General features: G+C 33.6%; 1 protein-coding gene across 1 annotated transcript in view; it reads right to left on the bottom strand.

Annotated features, from left to right (window-relative positions):
* RB1 (RB transcriptional corepressor 1) overlaps positions 1–17032 on the bottom strand; it is a 148955-nt gene that overhangs the window by 23661 nt on the left and 108262 nt on the right. The window contains exons 18-20 of the mRNA XM_044668231.1: positions 5496–5617; positions 963–1108; positions 246–391 (exon numbers count right to left, since the gene is read on the bottom strand). Of these exons, the coding sequence (XP_044524166.1) occupies positions 246–391; positions 963–1108; positions 5496–5617 (414 nt within the window). The remainder of the gene's footprint in view (positions 1–245; positions 392–962; positions 1109–5495; positions 5618–17032) is intronic.

Below are 17032 nucleotides of genomic sequence, written 5' to 3'. Positions count from 1 at the left end.
CTACTATCACTGATATTTTAAAATAAGAAATAAATATTTCAGTAATTACAAATTGATTTTTGAATTATATAATTGATCTTCATCAATTAAGGCAAAATAAAAGTAATATGTACACAACTGAACATTTTTTGTTTTACATTAATCTATTTTTCCTTTGAATTTAAAGCCTATATTTAGCACTTGATTAATAAATAAATAAATCTTTATTAGATGAAAAGAAAATTTCTAAGTGAGAGTTTTTTTACCTGGTCCAAATGTCTGTCCCTCATGAGTTCATACTCATTTTGCAGTGTGTGTTGGAAAAGGGTCCAAATAATATGCTCCAGTTCTGGGTGATCTGACAGAAGTCGTGAACATAAGGTATTCAACCGGAGATATGCCAAACGATACACTGGTGTTTGGAGAAAGGGAAAGGGATAAAGTCTATTAAAATTATTTGTAAATTTTGACTTATTACTGATTTTCTTCCTTACACTAAATTCTTAAAGCCATAATGCTGTTCAATTTAACTATAGCAATTCCTCTAGTTATCTTTCTGGTAAACAAATCTTTCCATCCTTAGTACAACAAATTAGCACATGGACAGAGCTCAGTAATACTTGTTGGATCAAGTATTAATTGAATTAAATTTCAAAAATAAAAATATGTCACAGGGCTACTAAAATGTCAGAGGCAGGACTTTACCCCAGATCTTTCTGGCTCATTAATAGAACTAAGAAATTTATTAGTGTATCCCTAAAAGAAATATAAGTATATATTTTTTGATTAATTGATTTCTTTTTTTTTACTTCAATTTTTAAAAAAAAGGCAGAAAACCAATTTGGAGTTTCCACTTTTCCCCCTGAAGACCTCAAAGCTTTGTACACAAATAACCTATCATAGGTCTCTATATGCTAATATATCATGTGGATATTCAATAAATTTGAAAATGTGATGATGATGATGATGGAATATCTATGGACCTTTTTTGTAAAAGAGTGAAAGGGAGGTAGATTTTGGTGCCTTCTGAGTTTGAGACGCTGGTGTTGTCTGTGGCTCTGCACTTGAAGTAGAATTTATTCGAGCTGTAGATCCTTTTTTCTTGGGAGATCTTACAGGAGAAAGATATCTAGATAAATGCAAAAGATAAAACTATTAACTCAAAATATAGTAATAAGCAAGAACATTTGAGGGTTCACTTAAATAAAACACAGCCTCCATTCATCTAGTCATTTGCTAGCAAAACAATTGAATAGAGTCCATTTAAATATAAGCTCAAAAGGATAATACTAATAGGAAAACTAATTCATTCATGTTCCAATCTTACATTTTTTAAAATCATTTTTTCATCATGGTATATGGTGAATTCTGGATATCAGTTCCTTATGAGGAAAAGGCTACATGTTATATTCAACTTCCACTAATTATCACTAGTTGAAGACCGAAGAAGTGGTGTGAGCTTAAAAGAAAAATCACTTATTTGGTACCAAAATAAAGTACTAACTAATTTCTCTAATAGTAATGTGCCTTCTTTTAAAAAATATTATTAAAAAGACTCATATATGTTTAACTATGATTATGCTATAATTCATAGCCAAGATAAAATAAATAAATGAATATATTAGCACACAACCAGCTTAGTTGTATAGTTGGGGGGAACCTGAAGGAGATAAAATGATGGATCTTAGTAATTAATATTAATAAATATCATAATATTAGTATTCTAATTTCTTTATCTAATTTCTTATAATATTAATATTCTTTAACAATATTTCACAAACTAGACCCAGGCATGTTTAGTAAACATGGTAGGGTACATATCAGAATATCAATATACTCTCTTTATATAAACTTTGGCTAGTCCAATATTTTGTGTTGCATATATACCGGGCCACTTTCTGATGGGTGTTAGTTGTGTAAAAAGAATTTGAATGTGGAAACATGTGCTAAACTTTTACGTGGGCTTCTGTACCATATTTAACATCTTAGAAATGAAAGTAAATTAGTAAAAAGGAAAAAAAAATCATTATGGTAGTGATTTAACAAAGGCCTTTTCCTTTGCTCCCTCAACATTGACCTAGGTTGCTCAAACTAACCTAGAGTTTCTTCTCTATTTAACAATTGTTATTAACTTAGGGAGTAATTATGCTATAATTACATGCTATCTTAAACAAACCTTGACATATATATTCACAAATAAAATATAAGAATAAAGTTATACATGGAACCAGATTCTCTTAGCTTTAGCAATGCTTAAGCTAACCTTTCTAAGAAGCTTCATTAATTTTCTCTCTACTATTTAGTCCATCCTAGCAGAGATTCATTAAATATCTGGGGACTGATTTTCAAGCAACTTTCCTTGCTCTATATTACAGAACATTTATGTGACTAATGTATCCTGGTATCAATACATAGATACAGTAATGATATTAAGTCGATATGGAAGTTTCTCAGATTATTTCTTATTTCCACAAAATAGTTCTAAATCTACCAAGCTGGGTAACTCGATTGGTTAGGAAGAAATGCTAATGAAGCCCAAATCACAAATTCCAAAAAACCAAATTACTTTCTCTCTTTTAAGTGGGCTTTCTTTTCAATTCCCACCTATTCTACTCCACTGAAACTTTTTTCTTGAAAATACAAGTTTAGAAGACACAAAGAAGACAGGACTTTAGCTAGGTAGCAAAGTTATTAAGAATTTATAACTTCATAGAAGATGTTTTTTTTGTTTGTTTGTTTTTTTGTTTTTTACATTTTTAAACCCTTAACTTCTGTGTATTGTCTCATAGGTGGAAGAGTGGTAAGGGTGGGCAATGGGGGACATGTGACTTGCCCAGGGTCACACAGCTGGGAAGTGTCTGAGGCCAGATTTGAACCTAGGACCTCCCGTCTCTAGGCCCGACTCTCAATCCACTGAGCTACCCAGCTGCCCCTAACTTCACAGAAGATTTACAAAACCTTACTGAAGAAAATAGCCTTAAAAATAATTGGCCAAATGGAAACTAATGACTCCATGAGATATCAAGAAATCATAAAAGAAAGTCAAAAGATTAAAAAAAAATAGAAGAAAATGTGAGACATCACATAGGAAAAACAACTGACCTGGAAAACAGATCAGGAGAAATAATTTAAGCATTATTAGACTACTTGAAAGCCATGATGGGGCAACCTCCCCACCCCCCCAAATCATAATTCAAGAAATTAATATGGAAAATTACCTCCAAATCTGGAGGACAAAGTATAAATTGAGAGAATCTACTGTTCTTCTCCTTAAAGAAACTTCAAAATGAAAACTCCTAGGAATATCATAACCAAAATTCAGCACTGCCAAGTGAAGGCAATAATACTGAAAGCAGTCAGACAGAAATAATTCAAGATCTGTTGGGCCATAGTCAGCATCACATAAGATTTAGTAGCTACTATTATAAAGAAATGAGAATTTGAAATTATTTTCCAGAAGGCAAAGGATATTTAATGAAATAAAGGACTTTCAAAATACCAAAGCTAAAGAGAAAATTTGACAGTCAAACACAGAATGTGAAAGTAACACGAAAATGTAAAAATGAGTTGAGAAATCATAGAGGACTAAAAAAAGACTGTTTATATGCTTATGTGGAGAGATAATACATATAATCCCTCAAAACTTTATCATAACCAGGATTTTAGAAAGAATTTAATTAAATGGAAGGCCAATGTATAATTCTATTATGTTTAGATAGTTTCAAAAGAAGAACAAAAGGGTAGAAAAGAATTATATATAAGGTATGTTCTTATTTCCTTCATTAGGGTATAAGTTTTTTTTCAAGTAGAGATTATTTCAGTTTTTGTACTTTTATCTCAAATACCTAGCATGGTGCCTGGGCATGTACTAAGTGAGCACTTTTTTTTTTTTTAACTAAGTATGTACTTAATAAATACTTGTAGATGGATTTGATAATAAAGATATGAACAGGGAAGATTACAATTAGATTATCACACTTACATTTTTAACACTATTATTGCAACTAAGGTTATATTACCTTTTTTGGCTGCCAAATCACACTGAAACAACAACAAAATAAAAATGGCTCTCAGGCTAGGGCTCCCTTTTGCTTCTTCAAGTGATGAAGGCAGTGGGAGAAAAGGGGATGGAGAATACTAAAAATTTCATAGCTTCTATTCTATTTATAAACATTAACTCTTGGTGCTTTAAATTTAATATCCCTGTGGACATTTAAGAAGTCAAGATATTGCTAAAATAATTTAATCATAGCAAAACTGACTTGCTTGTTATAACTAGCAAGACAAGGAAGCTGGAGTTAAATGGAAAGATGGCTTAGGCTTTCTTTAGAGTATCAAATAAAGGAATTGATGGGGTTGGTTTCAGTAGTTAAAGATGAGAAACATAATTTCATGGGATATTTGAAAATTTCACTTTGTGGTCCTAATGATAAAAATAAGCAAAAAGGCTACTGTAGTTTATATGCTAACATATGCTGCACAGTTTTTTATAGAAAATTTTCTATACACACACATACATAAACACACAGATCCTTAGAACTTCAATGTGAAGGTGAGAATAGGGAAGTTGACAAAAAATATTCTAGAAAGTAAAGTTAAATCATTAAGAAAGGAAAGACATAAAAAAACTATGTATTACTCAGAATACTCACAAATGTATTTTGTGAATACTTTATTCAAGAAAAGAGGCAAATGGCAAAAGAAAATGAAACCATTGACTTACATTACAAAAAATGAGCAGTTACTTAATGATAAAATGCAGGTTTGATCATGTCAACCCCCTATTCCATAAATTCCAATGGCTTTCTGTGGCCTTCAGGAGCAAATACAAAATGCTTTTGTTTGGTATTCAAATCCCCTTCCTAACTTTCCAGGCTTCTTACATCTTATTCTTCAACATATACTTTTTGATCCAATGACACTAACCTTTTAGCTGTTCCACAAACAGGACATTCCATTTCTTGGCTCCAGACATTTTCTCTGGCTATCTACTATGCCTGGAACACTGTCTTTCCTCAGTTCCAACTAGTGACCGCCCAGGCTTCCTTTAAGTTCCAACTAAAGTCCCACCTTTTACAGGAAACCTTCTCCAACCTCTACTAATTCCAATGACTTCCCTATGTTAATGATTTCTTATTTATCTTGTAGATAGCCATTGTTTGTATGCTGTCTCCCCCATTTGATTTTAAGGTCTTTGTGGGGCAGGTACAGCCTTTTGATTCTTTTTGCATTCCTAGCTCTTAGGACAGTACCTGGCACATAGTAGGGGCTTAATAAATGTTTATTGCTTGATGCGGTCATTTCTTAATCATTTGTCAATGTGCAATTAGGTCTCTGGCTAATTAAAAGAGTTCAAAACTGACACTAAAATAGAAGAGAAAGAATGAAAAGTGACATGGTATGTAATTATAATAGCTCCAGCCTGACCTAGTCAAAGAAAAGGAAATCAGGTTGGTGTGGCATAACTTGTTCTTAATGAACCTATTAATGGATGTCCCAACATATAATTTACTTACAGATCTGCAGCAGTGTGATTATGTTGGAGAGGCATATTAAGAGTAGAAGTAGGTTCAAGGAGGTGATCAACCGGTCCCTCTCGTTCCTTCGATTGTTTAATGAGATCAAATAAAGGTGAATCCTATATGAAAGAAAATGACATTACATCAAAATATATTAATAGAATATTCTTGAACAACAAAACTATACTTTATTTAGAGGTTGAGGATGAGTTAAGTCCATTCAGAGCTACCTGCATTAAAGGACTACCAAATGGACTGAGTACCAGTCTCTTTCAAAAGCCTAGCAGCTGTCTCCAGACAGTATATAAAGCATCACATTTAGTAACAATCACCTGCAAAATTAGTGTTAATTCTGAATTATCTCACTCTCCAAAAGCAGCTAGTTTCTATATACCATCTGTCTAACATTATTCCCATTTTGATGAAGACTACATATACCACTCAGCAGAAACTGTATGTAGGAGTTAATTGCTTGTGTTTATGGTAAAAAGGGGAAAGTTCAGAGCAAACCACCAAGGAAAGGAAACCATAGGAAAGGACCAAATCATAATCAGCCTATGGCTGTTTTTACTGCTTAGTATTCCTCCTTCCTTGTGTCTATATCCTGTACACTAACTTCTTTCTCACTAATTCTTCACAAACCTGCACAGATTGTTTCTGACAGCATAGTTCTCATTCCATACTTGTGGTTCTCTCCCTTTCGCTTCTTTTTCCCCCTCTCCCTCTTTCTTCCTTTCCCTTGCTCCCTCTATCCCCCATACTGGGTCACTTGCTTAAGCTAGAAATATAAAGGTCTCAATGGTAACTGGCAAAGAAGCTCAGTTTTCCTGATCCTAATTAGGCATCTCAGTGGCCCTCCAAAGTACTCCAAAGGGCTCACTACATTGGTACTGGACTCAAGTGTGAACACCCAATCACTTTTAGCAGTACCTTCCCCAGAAGCAGAGATCGTAGGCATGTGCCACCAGGCTTGAGATTCCCTGGCTTTCTCCAAATAGGATGGATATATACTTCATTTGTTACTTATTTATTTTATATATTTATTTATACTCATTTCTGAGGTATTTTATTTTTGTTTCACTTTATTTTCTAAACCCTTACCTTCTGTTTTAGAATCAATACTAAGAACTAGTTCCAAGGCAGAAGAGTGGTAAGGGGTAGGCAATTTGATTTGCCCAGAGTCACACAGCTAGGAATTATCTGAGACTAGATTTGAACCCAGAACCTCCCATTTCTAAGCCTTACTCTCTATCCATTGAGCCACCTAGCTCATCCTGTTGTTTTACTTTAAATGACCATGGTCACTGTGTATATTGTTTTTGCTTATTTCATACTATATTCTTTCATATAAGTCTACCCAAAGTCCTCTGAATTCATTATAATACAGAACCTTTTTCCATGGATATATTTAGTCGATTAGAAACTTGGGTGGCTTAGATCATATAAATATAGGTTTATTTAGAGAAAGATTTGGTAATGACCTCTGTTCAAAAACAGAAACATTTTAACCAGCTCTAGAGAAAAGAATATAGACTAACTGACTTTACTGCAGTGCTAACAATCCTTCACAAGTCCATCACTTGACAAATCAGCCCTGGGCTTTCACTATTGGTCCTACTTATACAAGTATTCAATGACTAACTACTTTGTATGAAGGAATTTGCTAACTGCTATGGGTAACAAAAAAAGAAGCATACAACAGAGTACCTGCCCCTCAGACAGTGATGGTGAACCTTTTAGAGACTGAGTGCCCAAATTGCAATCCTCACACTGCATGTGAGCTACCCCCTTATGCCAGATAGGAGAGGGAGGAAGTGCTCCCATTGGGCTGCTGGGCAAAGGGACCGGTCATATGAGAAATAATCCTCAGGCACATGTGGAGGGGAGGGGAAGGGAGCAGCCCCCTCTGGCATGCTTGCCATAGGTTTGCCAACACCTAGGAAATTTGCAGGCTTTTTTTTTTTTTTAAAGAAAAGACATATACAAAACAATAAGAACAAATAAAGAAAAGAATAGAATTGATATGTTGAACATAATCAATTGTCTATAAGTGATAGTACAGACTTGTTCTCTATCTTTAGCTTCTGCCTGATGTGCTTGTCTATTTAATCTTCTGAGCCCTGATCTTTAGTTAGGCAGCTGGAATATAAGACAAGTTGAGCAGAGGGATAGGTATTTTAAGAGACATGTCATCTATCCAGAAAAACCTAATCAGTATAGTTTTATCTCCCCAACAAAATACAGTAAATCACATTAAATGTTGTAATATTCTAATGAACCCTTTTGATTCAACAAGGAAAAGAAGTTAATTCACCATTTTAACTAATTGTGCCTGTACTGGAAAGATAAGCATGCAGGATTTTACACAAATTAAAGATTTCATCAGCAAACTTTAGAAATTTACTAGGATGTTGTGCAAATTACCTCTATATACTGCATTATACAACTGAATTAATTCATTCTGATACAAGTTCTCGTCATTTCTCACTAGTATAAGTGCAATAGCTTGCTCATTGGGCTCTAAACTTCAGTCCATCCTTCATTCAGTTATCAAACGTCTTCCTAAAATATAAGTCTGACCATGTCACTCCTACTAAATAAACTTAAAGAACAGTGGCTCCCTATCACCTTTAGGACCAAATATAAATTCTTCTCTTTGGCACTTCAAGCCCTTTAGAACCTGATTCCCCTCTACTAGTTTTTTTAGTCTTCTTACATTCCCAACCCTTCTCTGTACTCTGTGATAGTGGCCTCCTTGCTGCTCCTGGAACTACATATGTCATCCCTCAACTAGGTATTTTCATTGGCTCTTTCTCATGGTGGAATGTTCTTTCTCTTCACTTTTGTCTCCTGGATTCCTCAAAATCCCACCATGTACAGGAAATCTTTCTTGACCCCTTTAATTCTAGTGCCTTCCCTCTGCTGATTAGCCCCAATTCATCCTATATATATTTGGCTGTAACATATTTGTCACATGGTTGTTTGTATGTTATTTCCCCAATTTGATTATGAGTTTCCTGAGAGCAAGGACTGTTTTTTTTTCCCTTTCTTTTTATTCCTAGTACTTACCACCAACAATGCTGGACATGAGCTATTTAAAGAACATCATCTGAAATACTATAGGGAAGTACAAATGAAAAAGAATATAATTTTAAGCTAACTGGGTAGATGAAACAACATACAAAGAAACAGACAAAGAATGTATATAAGTAAAATCAGTTTAGACTAATAATGTAAGAAGGAACTAAAAACTACAAGAGGAACTAATACCATGAGAAACAAACACTATATGAGGAAACAACTGGATGAAAGTATTTAAAGGAAGTTAGAGACTAGAGATATGAGGGGTGGTGGTGGATTTTTGCTAGGTTAAATTAAATTCAACAAACATTAATTAAATGTTTAAGATACTTGTATATGTGTCTATGCATATGTAAGGAAAATGGAAAAAAAGCACAGTTAGACATTTTTTTCTGAAAAAGATCAATGTTGGCTTAGTGACCTTTAAGATCAATATGAATTAAAAAAAAAGGTATCAACTTCGAAAAATAATATATACTAGATCATATTAAGAGGCTTCCAAGAATAAGGAAGTGATAGTTCTACTACACTCTGCCCTAGTCAAACATATGGAGTTAAGTTCTGGGGCTACAATTTAAGAATGACATTCACAAGCTAAAGGGCAACCAAAATGGTGAAGAATTTAATCTGTGTCATATTAAGATCAGTTGAAGGAAGTGGGGATGTTTAATTCAGAGGAGAGATCTAAGACAAACATCATAATAGAATAGTCTTCAAGTATTTTAAGGATTATATGAAAAGGATATTGGATTGGGGCGAAGGGGAGGTGGTTGGCCCCAGAGGAAAAAATTAGAAGCAGTGGATGGAAATTGCAAAGAAGAAAATTAAGTTTGATGCCAGGAAAACTTGTGATGCCTAGGGAAGGGGGAAGGAGGGGTAGCAGTTACTCTTCCTTAGAGGTCTGTCTTCAAGCAGAGAATACTTAATTACTTATCAGATTTGTTGAGTTGGTAGAGGGCTATTAGGGGCCTTTCTGTTTCTAAAATTCTGTCATTTTGTGTGACTTAACCAAAAAAGTCTTGTGGTTGTTCAATATATATTTATTGATAATATTAATGATTATGTATTTGCTCAGACGCCTGAGGAAAACTATATCCCTTTCTGAAATGAGCAAAGTAAAATTAATTCTCCCCTAAATAGTTTCCTCACTTTTAGCTTATTATAAGAAGATAATTTTGTATCTAAGAATTAGATTTCAATTACTGATGTTTGCTTTTTGAGAACTGACTCTAGTGATCTTAATATAAGAAAACTTATTTCATTATTTTAAGTAATTTGCCACTATTAGCTATTCTTAATACCAATATTCCTACCTTCTTCAGAGAGCCTTTCCCAGCTCCCCTTAATTCCAGTACCTTCCCTCTGTTGATTATCTCCAGTTTCTTCTCTATATATTTTGTTTGTACATACTTGTTTGCTTGTTGTCTCTCCAATTGGACTGTGAGCTCCTTGAAATTGGAATGTGAGTTTTGTTTTGTTTTCTTTGTATCTTTGGCATTTAGCATAGTGCCTAATTATTGATGGCATTTAATGTTTTCTGAATTAGTTAATATTTCTAAGAATTCCCCATTGTCATTATTTCTTACAGCATACTATTCCATTGAATTTCAATACCCCAATCAATGAGTTCTCACTGTTTTCAATTTTTAGCTCCCATCAAAGTGCTTATTTGATTATTCAGTGTAGGTTTTTAAAATATAAAAAAATTAGCTCTGATTTAATAATAACGACACCTAACATTTATATATCACTTACTATGCTCCAGAAATTGTGCTAAATTTCTTTATAATTATTATCTCATTTGATACTCACAACCAAACTGGGGAGTAGGTGCTATTATTATCTCCCTTTTACAGATGAAGAAACAGAGGCAAACAGGGGTTAAATGACTTGCCCAAAGTCACAATGCTATTAACTCTATGACATTGTATTTGGATTCAGGCCTTCCTGACTCAGAATTCAAAATTACCTCACTGCCTCAGGTACTGTTTCATAAACTTAAGACAAATCTGGCTCATTATGATTCCAACCAAGGGAAAAAAATCTAAAGTAAATATTCTATATAGTTTTTCATTAAAATTATTAATATTTATTTTCTCTTCTAATGTCCTATTTTCCCCTAATAGCCACTGATACTGTGTCTACATAATGGAGAGCTAATTTGTTTGGAGGAAAAGTTCATTAAAATCCACAAGTAATGATTCTTGTGATGAAGCTTGAGAACTATGATTTGGAATCTGATGCTGGATCACCAACCTATGATATCTAAACAAATTCTCTGGGAATGAAATTTCTTTTATTATTTTATATTATATTATGTATAATGTATAATAATTAAATTAGTTTTATTATCTGTTTTAAAGTTTTTATAAATCATGCAAAGCCATGATATCATGAATATGATATAATGCTTATGACTCATGTTATGTAACCTTCAAATGAGATAGAGGACAAAAATACTTCTGCAAATATTTATTGTCTGGGTACAATTAGAGGTAGATGGAGCTCTAAGCAAAATTATTAATTTAATAAAACACCGTAAAAAAAGGTTTAGTAAAGTTTTTCTTTATTGTTTCAAGCATCCACTTTCCACTCTCTTCTATACTTCCAGTATTTCAATGCTTTTCTGCTCATAAAAATCTCTGCTTTCTCAAAAGTTCAAAGGCTGAAGAGTCTGCAGTTATTTTTGTACTATAAAGCTGTTCATTAGAAATCAAGAGTTTAAAAGGTAAACTTTATTTAGCCTTTTTTAAGGAAGAACAAATTAAAAAGTATGCTTTTTTCCATAAATAACTCCTTCTGTTTCCTGTTTCCTGAAGGGAGGTATTGAGGGAGAAAAGGATAAGCCCAGGGCAGCTCGAACTTGATCTGCTTTAAGTGCTAGAACACTATTTTCAGAAGTTGCTTGAAGGGAAAGGAGTATGTCTTTCCTTGAGTGACTTTTTTCAGGTTTTAGATCCCAGTCTGTTCTAGGAGAGGATTATCAGAATGGGTCTCTATCTCAAAACTTTACTCTGTTTCTTCCCCCTGACTGAGTACAAGCTAATGATTGAACTTCAATACCTCTCTCTGTAGAAATTCTCTAGATAGGAATCTAGGGAATGGACTTGTGATTTCATTTATAAAGGGAATAAATGGGTGAAGAAATATCCTCCATTAAGAGTTAAGTGACTGTTTAGGGTCACATACTTAGTGTGTGTCAACTGAGACTTGACTCCAGGCGTTCCTCCCTACAAGGCCAACTTTCTAGCTACTATGTCATGCTGCTATCTAGATAGATATAGAAAAATAATATATAATGTTTGGATTAGCACACACAGAATACATACTTTTAGAGTTCATTCTCATGCCTCCAATATTATTCCTATTTCTGGTAAGAGAGTTTCTGATAAGATATTAGACTAATACATGTCTTCTTCATTAACAATATTATTAGCAGAATAAACAAAATGTATCTATTTTCAGACTTTCATCATTTATCTTTTCAATCCTCCAAAATCAGACTTTCTAAAATACTATTCTAACTGCAGTTGGGCAGATCAAGAAATTAAAATTATGTTAGATATTTTCTGTTGGGAAGATCAGGAAATATATTGATTCTGAGCAAGAGAAGACTTTTAAATTCTGATTAAAATATTAATTTAATTTAGGACTTTATTCTCACTTCAGAAACACTAAGCAAAAACTTGAGTAGTGCAAAATACTGAAATGGAAATGAGGACTAAGTTGTTAATAGTATTCAACATAGTACCATAAAAAGATTAACTTGATAATGGCTTAACAGTGAATCATATTTCTGATTAAGTTTCAAACTTGCATTTTATTTTTCTCATTACTTTTCCCAACCAAAATTCTGTAGTTCTTCAATTTAGCTTCTTCTCTAGGAAAGCCTTCCTTGAATACAAAGGTTGGTGCTAAACTGTCTCCTAATTAAATATGCATTTATTAATTTGTCTAATTTTTCTTTCTTTATATTTGAAATCCAGTATAGCCTGATTCACTTATGCAATTAGCCAAGACAAAGATTAAAAATTTAAAAAGGCAAGTATAAAAATCCTTTAAAGAAATTACTTATTTTAGGGCCTAAGATACTACATGAATTCCCACAATGATGTTGTAGGAGTCCTTAGAGACTTCTGATAAGCTCTTGAGCTTTCTTTTATGGCAGAATTCCTTCAGGACACCATTTACAATTGATGCTTCTACTTCCTTTTCTCTCATCTCTTAATTTTCTATAATCTGGCTTCTAACCTCATCATTCAAATGAAACTCTCTCTCCAAAGTTACAAATGCTTTTATCAATGACTTCTTAATTGTCAAATCTTATGGTCTTTTCCTGTTAGTTACTCTCTTCTCCTTGATATTATACTTTCACCTGGATGTACTCCTCTAGACTTTTCCCTGATTCCTCAGGAACCTCTTCATCCTGGAAGATCACATTAGCCCTGGTATCCGTACCTCATCAGTAATTACACTCTGCCCCTGGACCTTTACTGATTGGAGGACAGAGCTGAGAGCTCTTCATAGAACAACCATTTAAAGAGGGTGACCAGGCCAGCCATCTCTTTATTTCTCATCTGGCTCACTCCTTTGGTCTTTTTTCTTCTGCTGAGTACTTCTCCTCATTTCTATTTTTAGTTTTCTTTTGTATGCTGTCTTCCCCCATTAGACTGTATGGTCCTTGAGGGCAGGAACTTTCTTTTTCATAATTGTATCATCTCCAGTTCTTAGTACAGTTCCAAGCACATAGTAAGCTCTTAATAAATGCCTTTTGACTTGATTTGCTGACTGGAAGAGTGCTACTGACTTCCTGAGGTACCCTTCAGTAAAATTAACCGAAGACTCATGCTTCTTTGAAAGTTCTTGGCATAAAGTAGCTGTCATTCAAGCCTTATGATCAATGGTATCAGGCTTTTGCTATCTCAGTGTTGGTTGTCTTTTAATTTTTTCCTGGAGGTATAAAAGATCAAGAATATCAAGGGATCTAACTGAAGGAGAAAGAAAGAAGGAAGTAGCCCTAGAATCCTAGATCTCAAACTATGCCACAAACAGTAATTATCACAAAAACTATCTAGAATGATAGGAAAAAAAATACAAAAGCAGGTCAGTGAAACAGACTAGATAAGTAAAACCTAAAAACAAGTAGACAGAGCAGTTTAGTGTTTTTTAACCCAAGAACAAAAACTAATGAGGAAGGAATTGGTTATTTTACAGAAATCATTAGGAAAACTAGAAAGTAACCAGGAGAAAAAATAAGTTTAGATAAACATCCTACACTTTATGCTAAAATACATTTGAGATGACTAACGGATCAAAATATAAAAAAGAAGAGAATAGAATATTATACTTTTAATGGTTATGTGAAAAATTTGTAAGTGGGCATGGCATAAAATGTGACAGAAATATAGTAGTCATTTAATAAATGACAGAATGAGTAAACAAAATAGATAATTTCTGTTACATAAAATCTAAATTTTTATATGAATCAAATTAAAGGAATTATGATTAGAAGATATGGATTGGGAAAATACATTTATATTAAATATACTTTATAAATTTGCCATCTAGAACTGATAGGAAATTGACACAATTTTATGAATAAAAGCTATTAGCCAGTAATCAAATGGTCAAAAGATAAGAATGGTTTTCAAAGGAAAAATTATTAAATAGCATGGATCACTAATAATAATAATAGCAATCCGTAATAATGCATGTTAAAACAACACTGACATATCAGGTCAAGATATCCAAGATACTTAAATTCATTGTTGGGGGGGAGGACTATGGGAAGAAAGGCATGCTAACTAATTGCTAGTGAGAATGTAAATTGTTTCAACTTTCTAGAACACATTTTAGAATTACCTAAGAAATTACATTACTGTAACTATATCCCACTCAAATCTATTCACCATTCAGCTACCAAAGTGATTTTCTTCAAATGGAAATGGATCATTCTATTTCCTTGCTCAATAAATTCCAGAAGTTCCCTATCACTTCCTGTATCAAATACAAAATCCTCTCTTTGACATCCAAAATCCTTCAAAACCTAGCTCCCTTCTACCTTTCTAGAGTTCTTACACCTTACTCTTCTCTGTGTACCCTTCTGTCCAGTGACACTGCTCTTGTGGCTATCCCATAAAAAGATAATTCCCTCTCTTGGCTCTGGGTATTTTCTCTGGTTATCTTCTGAGCCTGGAATGCTCTTCAAAGTCATCTCCAAAAAGATTTATATCTGGGATGAATTCACCCATGGGAAGAAAATGGATGGCAGAAAGGATAAAACCCCAAATCTGAAAACATATTGTTTATCAATTGAACATAATGGACTTTGCTACTAGTAGCAATGCAATGATCCAGGGCAATCCCAAGGGACTAGTGAGAAAGAATGCTATCCACATTGAGAGAAAAAACTGTGGGAGTAGAAATGCAGAAGAAAAATACATGACATCCCTTGTTTATATGGGTACATGATTTGGAGTTTTGGTTTCAAAAGATTGCTCTATTGCAAAAATGAATAATATGGAAATAGGTATCAAGTGATAACATTTGTATAACCCAGGGGAATTGCTTGTTGGCTTCAGAAGCAGGGAGGGAAAGAAAATGTATCATGGAAAACATGGAAAAATATTTTTTAAAATTAAAAAAACATTTTTAATGTATTGTTTACAAGAAAAATACTGAAAAAGAGTGACACACATAGAATGAAGGTGAGGGACTAGAGCAGAAAATACTATGCCTTAGGTGATCCAAAAAAGGCTGGAGTAACAGTCATGATCTCAGACAGAGTTGGGACTAAAATGGAGATAACTGGAAGGAATGAACAGGGTAACTATATTATATTTGGGGTTACTATGAATAATGAAGCACTATCAATATTGGACCTGTATGCACCAAGTGTTATAGAATCCAGATTTTCAAAGAAAAAAGTAATGAGATACAGATGGAAATAGATAACAAAATAATAATAGCAAGGGAACTTTAATTTTTCTTTCTAAGAAATAGATAAATCTAACCCAAAAAATAAGGAAGAAGTTAAGATGAATAGAATCTTAGATAAGTTAAATATGATAGATATCTAGAGAACCTCCACACAACTGCATGAGGGTAGTAGTAGAGCTAAGCCTGAGCATACACATAATCCAAATATCGTTTTTGGTGGGACAATAATGATTTAGAGAGCATAAATATTCTTCAAAAGCCTTACTTTAACACTCATCATACTTCAGAAGTAATCCTGCATCCCTTCGATGGCATTGGAACAAAAGTTCTACTGAGTCTGACCAAGCTGGAAAGTGTTGGTTTTAAAAAGAGTTTGGTCCTGGCAATAGATTGTGTCTGTTGCCTAAGGACCAATTTATTTAAATATGGCTGAGAACCAGATGGGTTAAGCTGGTCAAATTAAATGCTGATAGGAACATGGAGAAATAGGCCTAATTTATTGCTAAAGCAGTTGTGAAGTTTTTTTAGAAAACAAGACGGAAATATACATTAAGAGTTGTAAAGCCGCTCATGCTCATTGATCTAGGGATTCTATTACTAGGATTAGGCCCTAAAGGCATTATTGAGAGGATAAAAAGCTGTGTACATATGATAATATTTATGGAAGCTTTGTTTGTAATGACAAAATAACACATATGTAATAACTGGAAGAAATGGCTAAAAAAGTTGTGATATTTGAATGTAATGGATTACATGTTAGTAGAAATGACAAATAATGGAAATATAAAGAAAATAATGGAAATATACGAAGAGAAGAAAAAATACATACCTTGTATTTTTAAAAATAGTATCAAAATCAACAAATCCAAAGAGAACTCAAAAGGAGATGATGTTTATATTAGCAAACATAATTTAAATATTTTTAAACAAACTGTAAACAATGTGGAGTTTATGGTTTTGCACATTTTTTATGCATTTGTTTAAATGTTTTTTTTTTAAACCCTTGTACTTCGGTGTATTGTCTCATAGGTGGAAGATTGGTAAGGGTGGGCAATGGGGGTCAAGTGACTTGCCCAGGGTCACACAGCTGGGAAGTGTCTGAGGCCAGGTTTGAACCTAGGACCTCCTGTCTCTAGGCCTGACTCTCACTCCACTGAGCTACCCAGCTGCCCCTAAATGTTTTTGATGGTGGTAGTAATTACTAAGAATATAATAAAAAAATAGAAAAAAAGATTTATATCTCATTATCTACACTTTCATTTCAATTTAGCAACATGCAGTGACGCTGATATATATGCTCATCACAACCTATAGGTGTTCTATTTCTATGAACAAAAACCATGAAATTTCTCTGATCAGAATCTCTTATCCCTTCTAGCTCTACCTGTGTTTCATTCCTTCTCCTAAACTATTCTTCAACCTCCTAGTGTTGACCAGTCCTTTCATCCCTCAGTGTTCCATATGGCCTTCAGCCTTGTTCCGGCTTAACTTTCATCAATTCCCACTCCATCCTT

Source organism: Gracilinanus agilis, chromosome 3 (genome assembly GCF_016433145.1).
Source record: "Gracilinanus agilis isolate LMUSP501 chromosome 3, AgileGrace, whole genome shotgun sequence".
Taxonomy (NCBI): domain Eukaryota; kingdom Metazoa; phylum Chordata; class Mammalia; order Didelphimorphia; family Didelphidae; genus Gracilinanus; species Gracilinanus agilis.
This window is presented reverse-complemented; position numbering and strand designations above follow the sequence as displayed.